At 41.6% G+C, this 19,923-nt stretch overlaps 1 protein-coding gene across 2 annotated transcripts in view; it reads left to right on the top strand.

Annotated features, from left to right (window-relative positions):
* The window catches only part of CLDN10 (claudin 10), a 97,042-nt gene that overhangs the window by 50,256 nt on the left and 26,863 nt on the right, over nucleotides 1-19,923 (top strand). For both annotated transcript variants that reach the window (XM_033947784.1, XM_033947783.1), the window contains exon 4: nucleotides 10,941-11,045. In XM_033947784.1, the coding sequence (XP_033803675.1) occupies nucleotides 10,941-11,045 (105 nt within the window). The remainder of the gene's footprint in view (nucleotides 1-10,940; nucleotides 11,046-19,923) is intronic.

The raw sequence follows: 19,923 nt of genomic DNA, 5'->3' as shown, positions 1-19,923 counted from the left end.
CTAAAGTTGAAAAGATGTTGTGAATGGGTCAGTGCTCTCTGCAAGCCATGCAGGTGCTGAAACAGAGCAGTAGAGGAGAATAAAAAAAGCTGTCAGTCCAGTGGCAGCAACCACTAGAAAGCATCCCACAATACACAGGAGGAGTTGGAGTAGCTTACTCTTAAAGGCACAGTTGCAATAACCTGTCACCGACAGTGCAAATATATTCGGCAATAAATATAGAAAGGGTTGTGGACCCTCACTATATAAGCCAAAATTGGGAGAGTACTGGAAAGTTTAATAACTAAAGTGCAACAAAAAACAATAAACAAATAGAGAGACCCGGGGAACTGCTGTAGATCAAACCCCTAGCAGTATACCCCTGGGCAGACAACTCATATGTAACTTAAAAGCTATAACCTAAATGAGTTCGCCCAGTACATAATGTCTCCTCTATAGTGGGAAAATAGTGCTAAAAATCAGTGAAAAAATGTGCAAAAAACTTTACAATGTACTCTCCTCATTTGGCACATGCTATCTTCAATTTTCTTTTGCTGCTCAAATCAAATTCAAAAAAATAACATATAGATCCAACTTACCTTAATCCAAAGGAAGTTAGTCACTGCCCAACAGAGCTCTGTTTCGCTATCTTCTTCAGGAGCAGGAACTTATTAATCCTTTTTGTACAATGGCAGGTTAAAGTCCAAGTTTCCATGGCACTAAGGAGTCTGCCAAAAAACATGAGTGGAGAGTTTGACTATAACTTTCTCCCTACACTCTGCACTAAAGTTAGCAAGAGTAATGGCAGCCGAAAAAAAACAGATGCGATTAAAAGCCCTGCAAAAGGCAACGCACTCCCTGTGACGTAATGATGATGTTGTCTGAAACTTTATTAGTATGTTGGATAAAAGACAACTGACAAACAAAATTACTAAAATATATGTAATGAAGGATTAGTTGAAAACAAAAAACCGTGAGCAAAAATCTGTAATAGTGTTGCATTGTATAAATACAAAAGTATGTAGATATATGAAGAAGAAAAAGATTCTTTTGGAGACATAAAAATCACCCGAAAAGTCATTTGTCCACCTTTTCATTATGTCCATGTGGTGAGAGCTTTTAGATGGAAAATCCAATAATTTTCCTGCATCAAAAGGTATGTTGTTTTATCACAATTAAAGGTTACAGGAATTTGTTCAATAACACACCATTGTTGTTGAGAAAATGTTTGATTGTTGGTGGCATTATGAGATACCATCGGTGCAGAATATTTCTTAGTATTCAAACAACTACAGTGTTCAATCAATCTCTTCCTAATGGATCTTGTAGTACAACCAACCTAAATTAATCCACAAGGGCAGGTGATTATATATCAAAACAAGGAAAAAAACTGCAGAAACAATGTGCAAGTTAAAAAAGTCATATCTTTATTGAAGAAGATACAATGTAGCATTCCAAACAAATGGTTCTCTTGTATGAATGCACAGGACCAAACACGGTTCGTGTTTCGAAAAATACTCCTTCCTCAGGGGTTCTTGTGTGAGCGATCAACGTAAAACTCCTGTAAAGCTGCAACTCAATAGATTTGCAGGTAACAAAAGTTGATCGCACTTACAAGGACCCTTGAGGAAGGAGTGTTTTCCGAAACACAGACCGTGTTGGGTCCTGTCATTCACACAAGAGAACCATTTGTTTGGAATGCTACACAGTAACATAGTAACATATAGTAACATAGTAGATGACGGCAGATAAAGACCCGAATGGTCCATCCAGTCTGCCCAACCTGATTCAATATAAATTTTTTAATTTTTTCTTCTTAGCTATTTCTGGGCGAGAATCCAAAGCTTTACCCTGTACTGTGCTTGGGTTCCAACTGCTGCAATCTCTGTTAAGACTTACTCCAGCCCATCTACACCCTCCCAGCCATTGAAGCCCTCCCCAGCCCATCCTCCACCAAATGGCCATATACAGACACAGACCGTGCAAGTCTGCCCAGTACTGGCCTTAGTTCAATATTTAATATTATTTTCTCATTCTAGATCCTTTGTGATCATCCCACGCTTCTTTGAACTCAGTCACAGTTTTACTCTCCACCACCTCTCTCGGGAGCGCATTCCAGGCATCCACCACCCTCTCCGTAAAGTAGAATTTCCTAACATTGCCTTTGAATCTATCACCCCTCAACCTCAAATTATGTCCTCTGGTTTTACCATTTTCCTTTCTCTGAAAAAGATTTTGCTCTACGTTAATACCCTTCAAGTATTTGAACGTCTGAATCATATCTCCCCTGTCTCTCCTTTCCTCTAGGGTATACATATTCAGGGCTTCCAGTCTCTCCTCATACGTCTTCTGGCGCAAGCCTACTATCATTTTTGTCACCCTCCTCTGGACTGCCTCAAGTCTTCTTACATCCTTCGCCAGATACGGTCTCCAAAATTGAACACAATACTCCAAATGACCAATGACCTGTACAGGGGCATCAACACCTTCTTCCTTCTACTGACTACGCCTCTCTTTATACAGCCCAGCATCCTTCTGGCAGCAGCCACTGCCTTGTCACGCTGTTTTTTCACCTTTAGATCTTCGGACACTATCACCCCAAGGTCCCTCTCCCCGTCCGTGCATATCAGCTTCTCTCCTCCCAGCATATACGATTCCTTCCTATTATTAATCCCCAAATGCATTACTCTGCATTTCTTTGCATTGAATTTTAATTGCCAGGCATTAGACCATTCCTCTAACTTTTGCAGATCCTTTTTCCTATTTTCCACTCCCTCTTCGGTGTCTACTCTGTTACAAATCTTGGTATCATCTGCAAAAAGGCACACTTTTCCTTCTAACCCTTCAGCAATGTCACTCACAAACATATTGAACAGGATTGGCCCCAGCACTGATCCCTGAGGGACTCCACTAGTCACCTTTCCTTCCTTCGAGCGACTTCCATTAACCACCACCTTCTGGCGTCTGTCCGACAGCCAGTTTCTGACCCAGTTCACCACTTTGGGTCCTAACTTCAGCCCTTCAAGTTTGTTCAACAGCCTCCTATGAGGAACTGTATCAAAGGCTTTGCTGAAATCCAAGTAAATTGCATCTAGCATATGTCCTCGATCCAGCTCTCTGGTCACCCAATCAAAAAATTCAATCAGGTTCGTTTGGCACGATTTACCTTTTGTAAAGCCACGTTGCCTCGGATCCTGTAACCCATTAGATTCAAGGAAGTACACTATCCTTTCTTTCAGCAAAACTTCCATTATTTTTCCAACAACTGAAGTGAGGCCTGTAGTTTCCTGCTTCATCCCTGTGACCACTTTTATAAATAGGGACCACATCCGCTCTCCTCCAATCCCCAGGAATCACTCCCGTCTCCAGAGATTTGTTGAACAAGTCTTTAATAGGACTCGCCAGAACCTCTCTGAGCTCCCTTAGTATCCTGGGATGGATCCCGTCTGGTCCCATCACTTTGTCCACCTTCAGTTTTTCAAGTTGCTCATAAACACCCTTCTCCGTGAACGGCACAGAATCTACTCCATTTTCTCGTGTAACTTTGCCAGACAATCTTGGTCCTTCTCCAGGATTTTCTTCTGTGAACCCAGAACAGAAGTATTTGTTTAGCACATTCGCTTTCTCCTCATCACTTTCCACATATTGGTTCCCAGCATCTTTTAGCCTAGCAATTCCATTTTTCATCTTCCTCCTTTCACTAATATATCTGAAAAAAATTTTGTCTCCCTTTTTTACATTTTTAGCCATTTGTTCTTCCGCCTGTGCTTTCGCCAGACGTATCTCTCTCTTGGCTTCTTTCAGTTTCACCTGTAGTCCTTTCTTCTCTCGTCTTCTTGGTTTTTTTTATATTTCACGAACGCCAACTCTTTCGCCTTTATTTTCTCAGCCACTAGGTTGGAGAACCATATCGGCTTCCTTTTTCTCTTGTTTTTATTGATTTTCTTCACATAAAGGTCCGTAGCCATTTTTATCGCTCCTTTCAGCTTAGACCACTGTCTTTCCACTTCTCTTATGTCCTCCCATCCTAACAGCTCTTTCTTCAGGTACTCTCCCATAGCATTAAAGTCCGTACGTTTGAAATCTAGGATTTTAAGTATCGTGCGGCCGCTCTCCACTTTAGCAGTTATATCAAACCAAACCGTTTGATGATAGCTACTTCCCAGGTAAGCACCCACTCGAACATTAGAGATACTCTCTCCATTTTTGAGGACCAGATCCAATATCGCTTTTTCCCTTGTGGGTTCCGTCACCATTTGTCTGAGCAGAGCCTCTTGAAAGGCATCCACAATCTCCCTACTTCTTTCCGATTCTGCAGACGGAACATTCCAGTCCGCATCCGGCAGGTTGAAATCTCCCAACAGCAGAACCTCCTCTTTCCTTCCAAACTTTTGGATATCCACAATCAGATCCTTATCAATTTGCTGCGATTGAGTCGGAGGTCTGTAGACTACACCCACATAGATAGAAGTTCCATCTTCTCTTTTCAGAGCAATCCATATTGCTTCTTCCTCTCCCCAGGTCCCTTGCATTTCGGTCGCTTGGATATTGATCTTTACATAGAGAGCTACTCCTCCACCTTTTTGACCATCTCTGTCCTTCCTAAAAAGATTATACCCCGGTATGTTTGCATCCCATCCATGTGATTCACTGAACCATGTCTCTGTGATAGCGCCAATATCTAGATCTGCCTCTAACATCAGGGCTTGCAAATCATGAACTTTGTTGCTTAGATTGCGAGCATTTGTGGTCATCGCTTTCCAGCTTTTTTTCAGCGATAATCTCCTTTTTTGTATGGATTTTTGTTTCGTTTCACTTTCCGTTGCAATACTAAGAAATGAGTTGCTGATATTGCTTATGTTGCAGACTTTACTACTATCACATCTTTTCTTTTGCCAGGGGTGGTCTCTATAATTGTCCTTTGTACATACACCACCCCCACCTTCTAGTTTAAATGCCTAGAAAAATATTGTCTAAATTGCATTGTATCCTCTTCAATAAAGATAAGACTTTTTTTTTTTTACCTTGCACATCTTTCTGCAGTTTTTTCCTTGTTCTTGGTCATTTGACTTTTTGACTTTTTTTTACTGCAGATTGGTTGGATTGGCTTTTTTTTTTTTTTTTTGTCATGTGATTATATATACCACAAAAGCAGATGAATATGAAGTGTTAGATCTCAATTTATATGTATTGCCTGTAAAAGGGTGAATCCACTTATCCCCTGAATAAGAAGTATCACACCAGTACAATGACCATAAGGGCCATGACAGTCTACCCCATCAGAATATTGAGTTCTCATTTTAAAATCTGAAGTTATTGATAAATTCTTTCCTCGAGTATAGGCTATGCAAGGTTTCTCTGCAAATGCTTGATGTAATTGAAGTATATGCCAATGTCTGTAAATGGAATGCGAAAGAACGCAGACCTGACCCTTATTATCTGCCTTCGGTCAGTCTGATAAGAGCAGATCCCAATTAGCATAAAGAGCTCTTAAATATGCTCGATGCACTGTTTGTTTGGGATAACCTCTAGCCAGAAATTTATTCTTTATCTCTTGCTTCTTGTAATCAGAGTCCGTAGTGCAAATTCTCCTAACCCGTACGAATTGACCAATGGGGATAGCTGTTTTTAGGCTTTTAAGATGACAGCTAGTATAAGCCAAGTAACTATATTCAACACAAATAACTTGCTCCCATTGTGAAAAATGTGACAAGAGATCTTTTTAATACATTAATAGTATGATGTGATAATACTTTTTGAATATTCCAGTGTTAATTGTTGCATATTGCAGAGATATGCAGGAACAGTAAAGGGAGGGAGATGGAGAAAGAACTGATGAACTGCCCTGGGAAGGAGGAAGAGAGACGAGACATTCTTAAGATAGTCTTTGCAACTATCTGGGAACACATTGTCCCCAGTTACCGCAGAACATGCTGTCTCAGCAATTACAGACTAATGGACAGTAACTTATTGAAGGGCTAAGGACATACCGGAAGGACATGAGCATGTGATGGAAGGATTGTGTATGTAGATAAACCATATATGGGTGGAAGTAAATAAGGCTGGGGTCGGGAAGAATAAGAGTAATCGGAGAAATAAACAGAGGCAGGGAAAATGGAAGTACAGGAGGTGACATTTAATAGGTTGTGAACTGCCACTTCCCTGACCAATGGGCATGTAGGCAGGAGGAACCAGAAATGTGAGAACAAACTATATAATGCATAAACACAGTCAGCTCTGTGTGCCTACTCTGTATGCAAGACACCCTTTCTTGCAAGAGAGTTTAATAAAACTAACTGCTATTTCACATCAGAGTCTGTCCTGACTTTTTCCAGTGAGAGCTCATTGTTTTTCACACCATGAATATGGGGGCAGAAGAGGGGGAGAGATGGAGCAATGTGCATCACTTTGCATTTGTCCATATTAAATTTCATCTGCCATTTGGCCATCCAGTCTTCCAATTCCCTAAGGTCCGCCTGCAATTTTTCACAATCCACATGCGTTTTAACAACTTTGAACAGTTTGCAGATGACACTGAACTGTTCAAAGTTGTTAAAACGCATGCAGATAATGAAAAATTGCAGGCGGACTGTAGGAAATTGGAAGACTGGGCTTCCAAATGGCAGATGAAATTTAATATGGACAAATGCAAAGTGATGCACATTGGGACGAATAACCTGAATCACAGTTGCCGGATGCTAGGGTCCGCCTCGGGGATTAGCGCCCAAGAAAAGGATCTGGGTGTTATCATAGACAATACAATGGAATCTTCCGCCCAATGTGCGGAGGTGGCCAAAAAAGAAAATAGGATGTTAGGAATTATTTAAAAAGGGATGGTTAACAAGACTAAGGGCTCCTTTTATCAAGGTGTGCTACAGGGGTTAGCGCTTCAGACATTTCATCACGCGCTAACCCCCGCGGCAGCCTAAAATCCTAACGCCTCGTCAATGGAGGCGTTAGGTACTAGCGGGGCAGGCGGTTTAATGCACGGTATTCCGCGCGTTAAACCGCTACCGTGCCTTTGTAAAAGTACCCCTAAGAATGATATAATGCCCCTGTATCGCTCCATGGTGCGACCTCATCTGGAGTATTGTGTTCAATTATGGTCTCCTTATCTCAAGAAAGATATAGTGGTGCTAGAAAAGGTTCAAAGAAGAGCGACCAAGATGGTAAAGGAAAGTCTAAAACAGTTAGGGCTCTTCAGCTTGGAAAAGAGACAACTGAGGGGAGATATGATTGAAGTCTACAAAATCTTGAGTGGAGAATGGGTGCAAGTGGATCGATTTTTCACTCCATCAAAAATTACAAAGACTAGGGGACACACAATGAAGTTACAGGGAAATGCTTTTAAAACCAATTGGAGGAATTTTTTTTCACTCAGAGAATATTTAAGCTCTGGAATGCATTGCCATTGCCAGAGGATGTGGTAAAAGCGGATAGCGTAGCTGGTTTTAAGAAAGGTTTGGACAAGTTCCTGGAGGAAAAGTCCATAGTCTGTTATTGAGAAAGACATGGGGGAAGCCACTGCTTGCCCTGTATCAGTAAATTTTGTGAAATAGTCACTTCTGTAAAGTCAAAATGGAGTCACCTAAATATGGCACAATAAAACAGGGGAACCAATTCCACAGAAATCAAACAAGCAAGGGCAAAGTGGAAATGTCCAATCGAGATGGTGCACAAAAACAGTGTCTTTCAACTCATCTGATAAATCCAATGGTCTTTATTAATCCAAAACAAAATCGTACATCCAAAGCAACTCAATGACTCGACATGATCACGTTTCGGCCATCCGGCCTGCATCAGGAGTCTTAGAAGTCTTTGGGTAGCAAGTAGTCTTTAAATGGCAAATGGTCAAAAGTGAAACAATCATACCATTGCTCCAAGTCTGTAAATGCTGCAAAACCACACAGCCATGCAATGAGACTTTACAGACTTGGAGCAATGGTATGATTGTTTCACTTTTGACCATTTGCTCCTAATCAAACTCTGCTCAGAGACATGAAGGCAGATATCACCGCCTCACCACCCAATCACTGCAGTGTTCAATATGAGTTACAACTGATGTTGGTGGTAATTAATTCCATTTTCACAAGCCACACGGGCTATAAAGTATACATCTTGTGTTGATGACTTTAAGATGTACTAAAGTTTATGAGACGTGGAGGGGCATAATCGAAAGGGACATCTAAGTCCATCTCACAAGTCGTCCAAAGTTAAAAAGAGCCTAAGACATTTTCGAAAGCTATATCCAACTTTTTTTTACTTTTGAAAATCGTTTAATTATACGTCCTGCCGATCTGATCGTCCAAGCCACTAAATTGTGTATCTTTATAACACATTTCCATTCAACCTTCCGTCCAAGTCCAAAATGCCTAGAACAAGCCCTGTTGGACGTGGGAGGGGTCTGCAAAGTGATGGACTGCACACCCAGACATGCCACCTAAATAGTGGGGTACCTTACCTGCTGTGAACTTCACAAAAAGGGTGCCATGGCTTCTCCTCATTACAGCTTCCTTATAGGTGATGGGGAGTCCCCCAAATCACCTCCAGAATCCCCTAGATCAACTTATCTACCACCCCAATAGCCCTTATGGCTGCTGGAGCTACTTATATGCCAGAAAAAAAGGGTTTTGGGGGTGTATAGGGCAGTGCACATGTTTCAGTATCAATGCAGTGATTACAGGGGCTTATGGGCATGGGTCCTCCTCTCTATGGGTCCCTAACCCACCCCTAAGATGACTTAAACTGCCTCTGGGCTGGACGATTAGGCTTTCCTATGCCAGGTGGCCAGGTGATAATGGCCTGGAGGCTGAAATTTAAAGTTGTGAATAAAATTTTTATGGGGGTGGTCACTGGGGTAGTGTGTGGGGGTCTGTGTTATGTGTTTTCAGTGCTTATCTGGTGAGTTTAGGTCCAAGTTCCGTCTAGGCTCTGTTGTTAAACTTTCGGTTATACATGCTGTACGACTAAGTTTAAACCGGCCCACGTCCCGCCCAACTCCCACCCTCAACACGCCTCCCGAAACGCCCCGTTTAGCTTTGGACGTTGAGTGGCACTAAGAAGGCCTAGGTCGTTTAGAAATATGTCCAAAACCCGGTTTTATTATTGGTGCTTGGACGTTTTTGAGAAATGTTCATCCAAGTGCCGACTTAGGCCGGTTTTTGAATGTTTTCTCTTTCAATTATGAGCCCCATAGCTTTTAAGTTCACTGGTTCCAATGTGCCACGTTTCGGTACTGCTTCAGGGAACCGACACTAAACTTCAACTTAGTTTCAAACATAGGGTGTAGTCTCTGAAAGGAGCAATTAAAATATTTTAATAATTATTTTATTTAACAAAATACTAAAATCACATTGTTATTACCATACTATACACGAGTTGACATTTTCGCCTCAAGTTTGCTTTCTTCTTAATGCTCCAACGGCAAAAATGTCAACCCGTGTATAGTATTTGGCGAGTCCCTTCCTTTATTTAGCCATGAATAGTTTGTAGTATGGTAATAACAATGTGATTTTAGTATTTTGTTAAATAAAATAATTATTAAAATATTTTAATTGCTCCTTTCAGAGAGTACACTCTGTGTTTGAAACTAAGTTGAAGTTTAGTGTTGGTTTCCTGAAGCAGTACCGAAACGTGGCACGTCGGAACCAGTGAACTTAAAAGCTAAGTCTCATAAACTTTAGTACATCTTAAAGTCATCAACACAATAGTTTATAGCCAGTGTGGCTTGTGAAAATTTAATTACCACCAGCATCAGTTGTAACTCATATTGAACACTGCAATGATTGGGTGGTGAGGCGGTGGTATCTGCCTTCATGTCTCTGAGCAGAGTTTGATTAGGAGCTGATATGTACCATATTTAGGTGACTCCATTTTGACTTTACAGAAGTGACTACAGTAAAACCTTGGATTGCAAGTAACTTGGTTTGCAAGTGTTTTGCAAGACAAGCAAAACATTTTATTAAATTTTAACTTGATATACAAGCATTGTCTTTCAATACAAGTACACAAAGTATACACACATCACATCTGAGCTGATGGTTCTTCTCTCTCTGACGCTGCAAGTGACTGTTCTACATGAACGAGGTCTTGCAATAAGAGTACATACAATATACACATGTCACATCATCACAACTGAGCCGATGGTTCTTCTTTCTCTGATGCTGCAGGAGTGTAGTGACTGTTCTAAATGAGCGAGGTCTTGCAACACAAGTGCGTATAGTATTTTGTATTACAGATTTTGGGTTGTGGAACGAATTGTCTGAGTGTCCATTATTTCCTATGGGGAAATTCGCTTTGATGTACAAGTGCTTTGGATAACAAGCATGCTTCTGGAACAAATTATGCTCGCAAACCAAGGTTTTACTGTATTTCACAAAATTTGCATTACTCATTTTTGGTCACTCAACAGTCTAGAGAGTTGAGTTCATTTTGCCCTTTATTGGTTATTGACTGTGCCCTGTATCGGTAACATGGAATATTGCTAAATCTTGGGTTTTGGCCAGGTAGTAGTGACCTGGATTGGCCACCGTGAGAATAGGCTACTGGGCTTGATGGACCATTGGTCTGACCCAGTAAGGTTATTCTTATGTTCTTATGTTGGACCCAAAGGTGGAGGGGAAAGGAAGGGAGCAGGACCAGGTGTAGGGTGACCAGGATTCCTATTTTAGAAGAGATTTTTTGGACCAGTCCTGGTTTTCAAATTACATCCCAAAGCAGTATATTGTAGTCCATGATTCTATCATGCTGCAGGTCCCATAATGAACCAGGATGAGGTTGGCAGGAATCCAGGACTGGTCAAAATGTCTCCCTTCTGGAATAAGTAACTTAGTTACCCTAACCATGTGAGGGAGGGAGGGCTGGAGTGGAGCTTTGATTTATATATGGGTCATAGCATTTTTGGCCAAATTCTACCATTAACATCTTTTTTAAATGCAAATTAATCTTTTTTTTTTATGCAGATATGAGTTAGGAACTGCCTTGTTTATTGGATGGGCTGGAGCAGCAGTTTGTCTAATTGGTGGGAGCATTTTATGTTGTTCCGTTGCTGAAAGTACAGTCCAAAGGTATGGAACATGATGGTGACTCGATTAACTACCAAGCATAAACAATTAAGCTTGACAAATTGTGCACTTAATAATACTGTCATACAAACACCCAGATATGCTTAGTTCATTTCTAAGTTCATCCTGTTTTTCAGGCATAGATATGAAGAGGGCAACCTTTGATTCATTAGAACATTGTTAATTTACTCTTGATTTCTAATCATAAGCAGGGCCTGTGTTAGGGGAAGGCGAACGAGACAGCTGCTCTGGATCCCACAGCTCCAGGGGTCCCAGTGGTCCAGGAATCTCTTCCCCTTTTGTCCATCTCCCTCACCTTCCTGGTCTCCTTTCAAAATGAAAATCTTCCTTTTCAGAGGGGTCCTGGCAAGGCAGTCATTCTCACAAGTTGCCGGCGCTGCCTTAAAGCTTTCCCTCAGCCGCAATCCATCCAGGTAGAAATAAGAAGTTGCATCTGAGGGGGCGGATCACAGTAGAGGGAAAGGTTTGAGGCAGTGCAAGTAGTTTGTAATAATGGCTGTCGCACCGAGGCCCCTCTGAAAAGGAAGATTTTGATGTTGAAAGGAGACCGGGAAGGTGAGGGGAAGATAGGAAGATGGACAGAAGGATAGAAATGCCTGGACCATGGAGCTCCCAGAGCTAAGTTAGCCCAGAGGAAGGGACAGGGAGGGATGAGAGCAGGGAGAAATGAAGACCAGAGGTGAGGGGGAGGGGCTAGAAAAATAAATTATGAAAGAGAGAGGGGGGAGAGAAGAGAGCGATGGTGATGGGAGGGAGGGATTTTACAGAGACATAGGCAGCCCTTCAATCTGGGGGTGGCAACATATTTTTCTTCCATCTCCACCCCCTCCCCCTGCAGGTAGTCATGCATTTTTCCCCTCTACCATTTCCTATGATCCAGTGTCTTTCCCTCCTCCCCATGGTCTGGCATCTCTTTCCCTTTCCCTCTATCCCACATGCATTGTGCAGAAAAACTTCTGGGTTGACAAGATACGAGGCTGCCTCAAAAGAGCTGATACCAGAGAACTGCAGCAGCAGCATGAGGGGTAAGGAGAAGGGGAAAGTGAAAGAGACATTGGACCATGGAGAGGAGAGAAAGGAGAGACTGCATAGGTTGTGGGGTGGGGGAGGGGGATTTCAGGACAGTATAAGCATTGCTGTTGGGGGACTCTGAGCTGAGAATGGCCCCCATGGCTATGTCCCTGGGGAGGGAAGAGAATGGCAGAGATGTTAGATTCAGGGGAGGTAGTCTGGCCCGGGGAGGGGAAGATGCTGGATGGAAGGGCAGTCAGGAAGAACAAGAAATATGTTGGATGAGAGGGAGGGAGTGAAGGAGAAATGTTGGACTGGGGTGGGGGCAGGCAGGAGAGATGCTAGATCATTGGGGTGAGAGGAGGAAAGAACAGCAGGAAAAAAGAGTGGGAGCAATGTTGGACCATGAGGGGGAGGGAAGAGAGAAGAGAGGAGATGAGATGATAGACTGTGGGAGAAGGGACAGGAGGGAAGAGAGATGGGACAGGAAGATTATGGAGGAAAAAAGATTAGGGAGATGTTAGGCCATGAGGGGGAGAGGGACAGGAGATGCTGGGTTACAAGAATGGAAGGAGGGGAAATTGTGGAATCAAGTAGGAGAGACAAGAGAATAGTAAGTACAGTAAGTACAGAGGTAGAAATGTGATAATGAGGAGTAGAAGAAAGATAGAAGGGAATAGGAGGATGGGGAACAGGTGAGATGGGAAATAGGAGAGCTAAAGCATGAGAAAAGGAGATAGAAAGTTGGTAGGTAGCAGTGGCATACCTAGCATATGTGACACCCGGGGCCCATCATTTTTTGACACCCCCACATCTGTATGAAAAACATGACTTTTAATAATAATCTACACGTCACACAAGAGTGTACTTAGGAAAAGGCAGCATCTTACAATACTGCAGTGAGCAGTACTTATTTATTTTATTTATTTATTTATTTATTTTATTTATTTATTTAGATTTTTATCCCGTCCTCCCAATAGCTCAGAACGGTTTACAAATGAACATACACAGTGCGGAGTAACTAGACATATAAGTAGTACAACAGGTTTAGTGGTTGGATTTATAGTTTTTAGAGAGAATTGAATACAGGGAGATTAAGCAGAGAGAGAGAAGGGGGAAATACCGTAGTTTAATTTACGGAAAGTTATAAGCATATAGATGGAAATTTTTAGTGGATAGAGTAAGAGAGGGTCATACTGGAATTTCGGGAGGGAGATAGGAGAGTGGAGGGTGGGGCTTAAGGGGGGGAGAGACAGAGGAGATCTTTAATTGAAGAGGAGGGTCTTTACCGATTTACGGAATGCTAGTAATGAGTTCTGTTGTCTAAGTTGGGGGGGAAGTTGGTTCCAGAGGTGTGGAATGAAGTGGCTGTAGGATCGTTTGTGGGCAGTTTCTGTGAGCAGGGATCTTCCGGGGGGGGACGCATAGGCGTGTCTCTGACTTTGAGCGGAGGGTGCGAGTGGGGTTGTAGATGGGAAGTTTGGATTTTATGTAGGAGGGGGTGGTGGAGTAGATTCTCTTGTGGGCAATTGTTAGGGCTTTGAAAGTACAGCGTTGGCTAATTGGGAGCCAGTGTTCAGCATGGAGTGCCGGGGAGATGGAATCGCGGTAGTTGAGGTTGTGTAGGAGGCGGATGGCTGCATTTTGGACCCGTTGGAGGCGTCTGATATTATTTTTGGTTAGTCCGTTAAATAGTGAGTTACAATAATCCATTCTGGAGAGGACATATGCGTATAGGAGTTGGGCGAGGTCTGGTTTGGAGATGTAGGGTTTGATCCTTTTCAGTTGGCGAAGGTAGTAGAAGGAGGTGGAGACTACTTGGGATATGTGGTTGGATAAGGATAGGTGTCCGTCTAGGGTTACTCCTAGGCTGCGAACTTGATCTGCTGCCGTTAGTCGAGTGGAATCCCATGTTAGTGTAGGTCGTAGGTACAACATCAATACACCCATTGTAAAGCTAAACAAGCCAGACTAGTACAGATCAATCCTACACAGTCAATCCTAACAGAAAACCATGTCTTTTCAAACACACAGAACACAGAAAAACACATTCGCCTAGTATGTAATCACAAACTAACCCCTCCCCCTTTTACATAACTGTAGTGTGGTTTTTAGCCATGGTGGTAACAGCTCAGATGCCAACGCTAAAAAACGCTCTACAGTTTTGTAAATGGGGAGTTAGAATAAAACTACATAGACAAAGGTTAAACTGAAGCACCAAGAAGCTGGACTCTGCATACAATGCAACACCACAGAAACAGCGATGCATCTCCCCTAAAGCAAAAAAATAAATAAATAGAATTTTTTTCTACCTTGTCTTCTCTGGTTTCTGCTTTCTTCATCTTCTTGTCACTCTCTTCCTTTCATCCACTGTCTACCCTCTCTCTGTCCCTTCTATATGGCATCTTTTCTCCTTCTATTCCCCTTCCAGAAACTTTATGCCTCCCCCTTCCATCTCTCCCTTCACCCCCAAGGTAGAAAATTTCTCTATTTATTTATTGCTTTAGGAAACATGTGTCACTGTTTCTGTGTTGCACTGTATGCAGAGTCCAGCTTCTTACTGGTTCAATTTAACCTTTGTCTATGTATTTCTATTTTATCCCCCCTTTTACAAAACTGTGGAGCATTTTTTAGCGACAGTCGTAGTGGTAGCAGCTCTGATGCTCAGATTTTTTGTGAAAGAGGGAGGGGTTGGTTTGTGATTACATATTCCATACTAGGTGAAGGTGTTTTCTATGTTCTGTGTGTTCAAAAGACATGGTTTCTTGTTAGGATTGACTGCAGGATTGATCTGTACTAGTCTGGCTTGTTTAGTTTTACAATGGGTGTATTGATGTTGTACTGCTCACTGCAGTATTATAAGATGCTGCCTTTTCCTAGGTACACTCTTGTGTGGCTTGTTACTAAAAATCATGTTTTTCGTACAGATTGGGGGGGTGTCAAAAAATGATGGGCCCCGGGTGTCATATGCTAGGTACGCCACTGCGACAAGGCGGTGGCTGCTGCCAGAAGAATGCTGGGCTGTATAAAGAGAGGTGTAACCAGTAGAAGAACAAAGGTTTTGATGCCCCTGTACAGGTTGTTGGTGAGGCCCCACTTGGAGTATTGTGGTCAGTTTTGGAGACCGTATCTAGCGAAGAACACAAAAAGGCTTGAAGCAGTCCAGAGGAGGGCGATGAAAATGATAGGAGATTTGTACCAAAAGACGTATGAGGAGAGACTGGAAGCCCTGAATATGTATACCTTACAGGAAAGGAGGGACAGGGGAGATATGATTCAGACATTCAAATACTTGAAAGGTATTAATGTAGAACAAAATCTTTTCCAGAGAAAGGAAAAACCAGAGGACATAATTTGAGGTTGAAGAGTGGGAGACTCAAAAGCAATATAAGAAAATTCTTCTTTATGGAGAGGGTGGTGGATGCCTGGAATGCGCTCCTGAGAGAGGTGGTGGAGAGGAAAATGGTAACGGAGTTCATGAAAGCATGGGATGAACACAGAGTATCTAGAATCAGAAAATAATAGTAAATATTGAAGAACTAAGGCCAGCACTGGGCAGACTTGCACGGTCTGTGTCTGTATATGGCCGTTTGGAGGAGGAAGGGCTGGGGAGGGCTTCAATGGTTGGGAGGGTGTAGATGGACTGGAGTGAGCTTTGAGGGAGACTTCAGTAGTTGGAACCTAAGAACAGTACCGGGCAGAGCTTTAGATTTTTGCTCAGAAATAGCTAAGGTTGGGCAGACTAGATGGATCATTTGGGTCTTTATCTGCCATCATCTACTATGTTACTATGTAACCACTGGATGATCATAGCTGATAAACATGTGAGACTCCCAGCTTACTGAAATGGGATGGAGGGAGAGTTAGCTATTATGAAGAAAATAAATGTTGCATTACTGCTTGGCCAAAATGGCCATCTCATCTGGAATAGGATTCTAGACAGTAGTGAGATATAAAAGTGTGCCTTCGCAAATATTTTCAATGGAAGTGGAATCCAAGAAGGCTTCTGATGTTGCCATAGCTCGGACTTTGTGTGTTTTTATACGACCCTCAAGCTGCAAACCAGCCTGAGCATAGCAGAAGGAAATACAGGCCGCCAGTCATGTGGATATAGTCTTTTTGGAGACAGGAACTCCCAATCTGTTAGGATCAAAAAGATGAACACTTGTGGAGAAGTCCTGTGTGTTTTAGTTCTTTGTATGTAATAAGCCAAGGCCCACTTACAGTCCAAAGTATGAAGAGCTGTTTCTCCAGGATGAAAATGAGGCTTTGGAAAAAATAGTGGAAGTTTCAAGTTTCAAGTTTAATGGTTTTTTTGATTAATCGCTTAATCGTATTTCTAAGCAATGAACAATTTAAAATACAATTCAAAACTATGTATAACGACATAAGGGATTAAAAGTTTAACTTAACAAACTCATAAACACAAGGAAAGAAGGGAGGTGAAATACAAAATCAATATAGAAAAGTAGAACAAAAAGGGAAAAGTACAAAAAGGGAAACAAATAAAAGCTATAATATGATACAATAAAAATAATTTGACCTACGAACTGTTTAGTTAATTACCAAAGGCATCTCTAAAGAGAAATGTTTTTAAATTACTTTTGAATTTCTCCAGATTGCGCTCTTCCCTTAAGTAAATGGAAAGGGCGTTCCAAGTTTGAGGTGCGGTAACAGAGAAAATAAATTGCCGTCTTGTGTTAATAACCTTAAGAGATGGAATTGTTAGTAAATTCTGTTCATTGAATCTCAACGTTCTATTTGGAGAATAAGGAATTAATAATTTATATATGAATGCTGGAGTTTTATTAAGGAGAGATTTGAAAGTGAGTATGCATATTTTGTATGTTATCCGGTGGGTAACTGGAAGCCAGTGCGCATTCTTTAGAAGGGGAGTTACATGATCAAACTTCCTAGTTTTAATTATAAGCTTGATGGAAGCATTTTGAATGATCTGTAGACGTTTTATTTCATTCAAAGAGATTTCCTTAAAAAGAGCGTTACAGTAATCAATTTTAGAGATCACCATAGAGTGAATAAGAATATTAAGTATTTTGAACATAGAAATTTTGAAATTGATCGCCTATTTCATAGCCTATAGTGTTACTAATGTGATCATGAAAAATCAGTTTGTGATCAAAGATCACCCTTAAAATTTTTATATTGCTAACGAATTGCAGGGGGACATTTTTTATAGAAATGGGAGCGACAAGAGAAGAACTGTCTTTCCAGGAAAAAAGCATCACATTAGTTTTGTTAATGTTAAGTGCCAATCTGTTAGAGTCCAGCCAATGGTAAACTTGATCAAGTTTCTCACTGATCGCTATGATATCAGAAGTTTTATTAGCGTCCAATGGATGTAAGAGCTGGATATTGTCAGCATAGGCAAAGACTTGGAAACCCACAGATTGGCATAAGGTTATTAGAGGGGCAAGAAAGATATTAAATAACAAAGGGGAAAGAATAGACCCTTGAGGGACACCATATGTGGTCTATGAGGATTTAGATATTGAGTTTTTAAAAAGAACAGTAGAGGTACGATCTGTAAGGTATGATACAAACCAAGAAAGAACTTGGTCTGTAATACCGATGGATTGAAGTCTATTAAGTAGAAGTTGATGGTCGATCGTATCAAAGGCTGCAGAAAGATCAATAGAGATTAACAGAACTGATTGATGGTGATCTAGAAAATATTGGATCAAGGTGATCCCAATCAAAGAATGTTCAGTGCTATGGTGATGTCTAAAACCGGTTTGGTTCAGATGTAGAACGTTGGTTGGATTGATTGAGATGAAAATTTGTGACTACTTTTGGAAGAAATCAAGGATGAGTTCTGAGTACCACCTTATCATGATGAAATATTGTAAAAGTTGAGTGAAACTAAAGCCTGAAGTTTACTCACTCGGCAAGCAGAAGTAACAGAGATTAAAAAGACCACTTTCCAAGTGAGAAACTTTAAATGAATACTCTTAGATGCCATTGGTTCAAATAGTGGCTTCATCCCAAACAACTGGAGGCGGTTGAGTAGAGGTTTGGAATTGAAAAGTCCTTTCATGAACTGGGAAACAAGTGGATGAGCGGTGAGAGGTTTATTAAAAGAAACAAGCAAAACACTAATAACACTAAGGTGTACTCAGACCGAACTTAAGACCGGAGTTGGATAAATAAAGCAGATAGTTCAATGTTGAAGGAACAGAAGTGGATAGAGCATCCAAATTATGAAGGTTATACCATGACAGGAATCGTGTCCATTTCTGGTGACAGTACTGCTGAGTTGAAGGCTTTCTGGAAGCAGATATAATGGCTTGTACTGGCTCAGAAAGATGGCTATCTGTTGAAGTCAGCCCAAGAGGTCCCAAGCTGTCAGGTGCAGAGATGGCAGATTGGGATGCAAGAGAGACCCTTGACTCTGAGAAAATAGAGATGGAAAGATCTGTAGTAGAATTGCATCCCTGGCACTCAGTTGAAGTAGAAGGGAGAACCAAGGTTCTCTAGGCTACCAAGGAATTTTTAGAATCATGGTGCCTGAGTCCTGTTTTAGCTTGATTAAAGTCTTTAGGATGAAAGGAATTGGTGGAAATGCATATAGGCATTTGTCCGTCCAATTCAGAAGGAATGCAGCTGCTTCAAGACGATGTAGAGAGTATTGTCTGGAGCAGTATTGAGGTAACTTTTGATTGAGGGGAGATGCAAATAGGTCTTTCTGAGGAGTTCCCCAAAGGGATAAAATGTGGAGGAGGACTGTAGAGTTGAGCGACCACTTATGTGGTTGGAGAAACCTGCTGAGACTGTCAGCCAGAGAATTATGTTTGCCTTCCACATAGATAATCTCGAGAAAGATGTTTCAAGGAATTGCCCAATTCCATATCTGTTCACACAGGGGAATAGAGCCTGTGCCCCCTTGCATGTTGATGTAATACATTGCTACTTGATTGTCTGTACAGACAAAAAGGACCTGGTTGAATAGACGATCCTGAAATGCTTTGAGCGCATAGAAGATCGCTCAAAGCTCCAACAGTTTGATGTGCATAGACTTGTCCCAATGAAACCACAGACTTTGGGTCCATAGATTGTCCAGGTGAGCTCCCCCAGTATATGTGGATGCATCCGTGGTTAGTACCTTCTGATGAGGAGGGATGTGAAACAGGAGACCTCTGGAGAGATTCGTTGGAGTTAACCACCACCAGAGAGATTGCGAAGAGGTGAATTGACTTTTATTCATTAGGACAAGGGATCTGTCCATTGAGACGCCAATGTCCACTGGGCTGTTCTTAGACAGAGTTGCGCAAAGGGGGTGACACATCATTTGCCTTGCTAAGATTGAGTGACAAGAGGATATATGACTGGAGAGATGTCGCAAGACATCTTGCCTTTGTTAGGGAAAGAAAGCCCTCTGAAGTTTGGTATTGAGGAGGGCTCCTATGAATTCCAAGGCTTGGGAGGGATGGAGATGAGACTTGGGGAAGTTGATCTTGAAGCCTAAAAGCTGAAGAAAAAGAATTGTCTGTTGTGTTTCAGTAAGCACCACTGGAGGTGATGTAGCTTTTATCATCCAATTGTCTAGATTTGGAAAGATTTGGAATCTGTGTGTTTGTAGAGTTCCTGCCACTACTACAAGGCACTTGGTGACCACTCTTGGAGAGGAAGCCAGTCTGAATGGTAGAACCTTGTATTGGAAATGTTGGTGAGTGATCCGGAAACTAAGACATTTTCTGTGACCAGGATGGATGGATATGTAAGTATAGCTCACTTTGAGATCTAGAGAGCATAGCCAATCATTTTGCTCTAGAAGAGGATTATAGGATTCCCAGAGATAACATGTAAAACTTTTCTTTCACCAGATATTTAT

Source organism: Geotrypetes seraphini, chromosome 6 (genome assembly GCF_902459505.1).
Source record: "Geotrypetes seraphini chromosome 6, aGeoSer1.1, whole genome shotgun sequence".
Taxonomy (NCBI): domain Eukaryota; kingdom Metazoa; phylum Chordata; class Amphibia; order Gymnophiona; family Dermophiidae; genus Geotrypetes; species Geotrypetes seraphini.
This window is presented reverse-complemented; position numbering and strand designations above follow the sequence as displayed.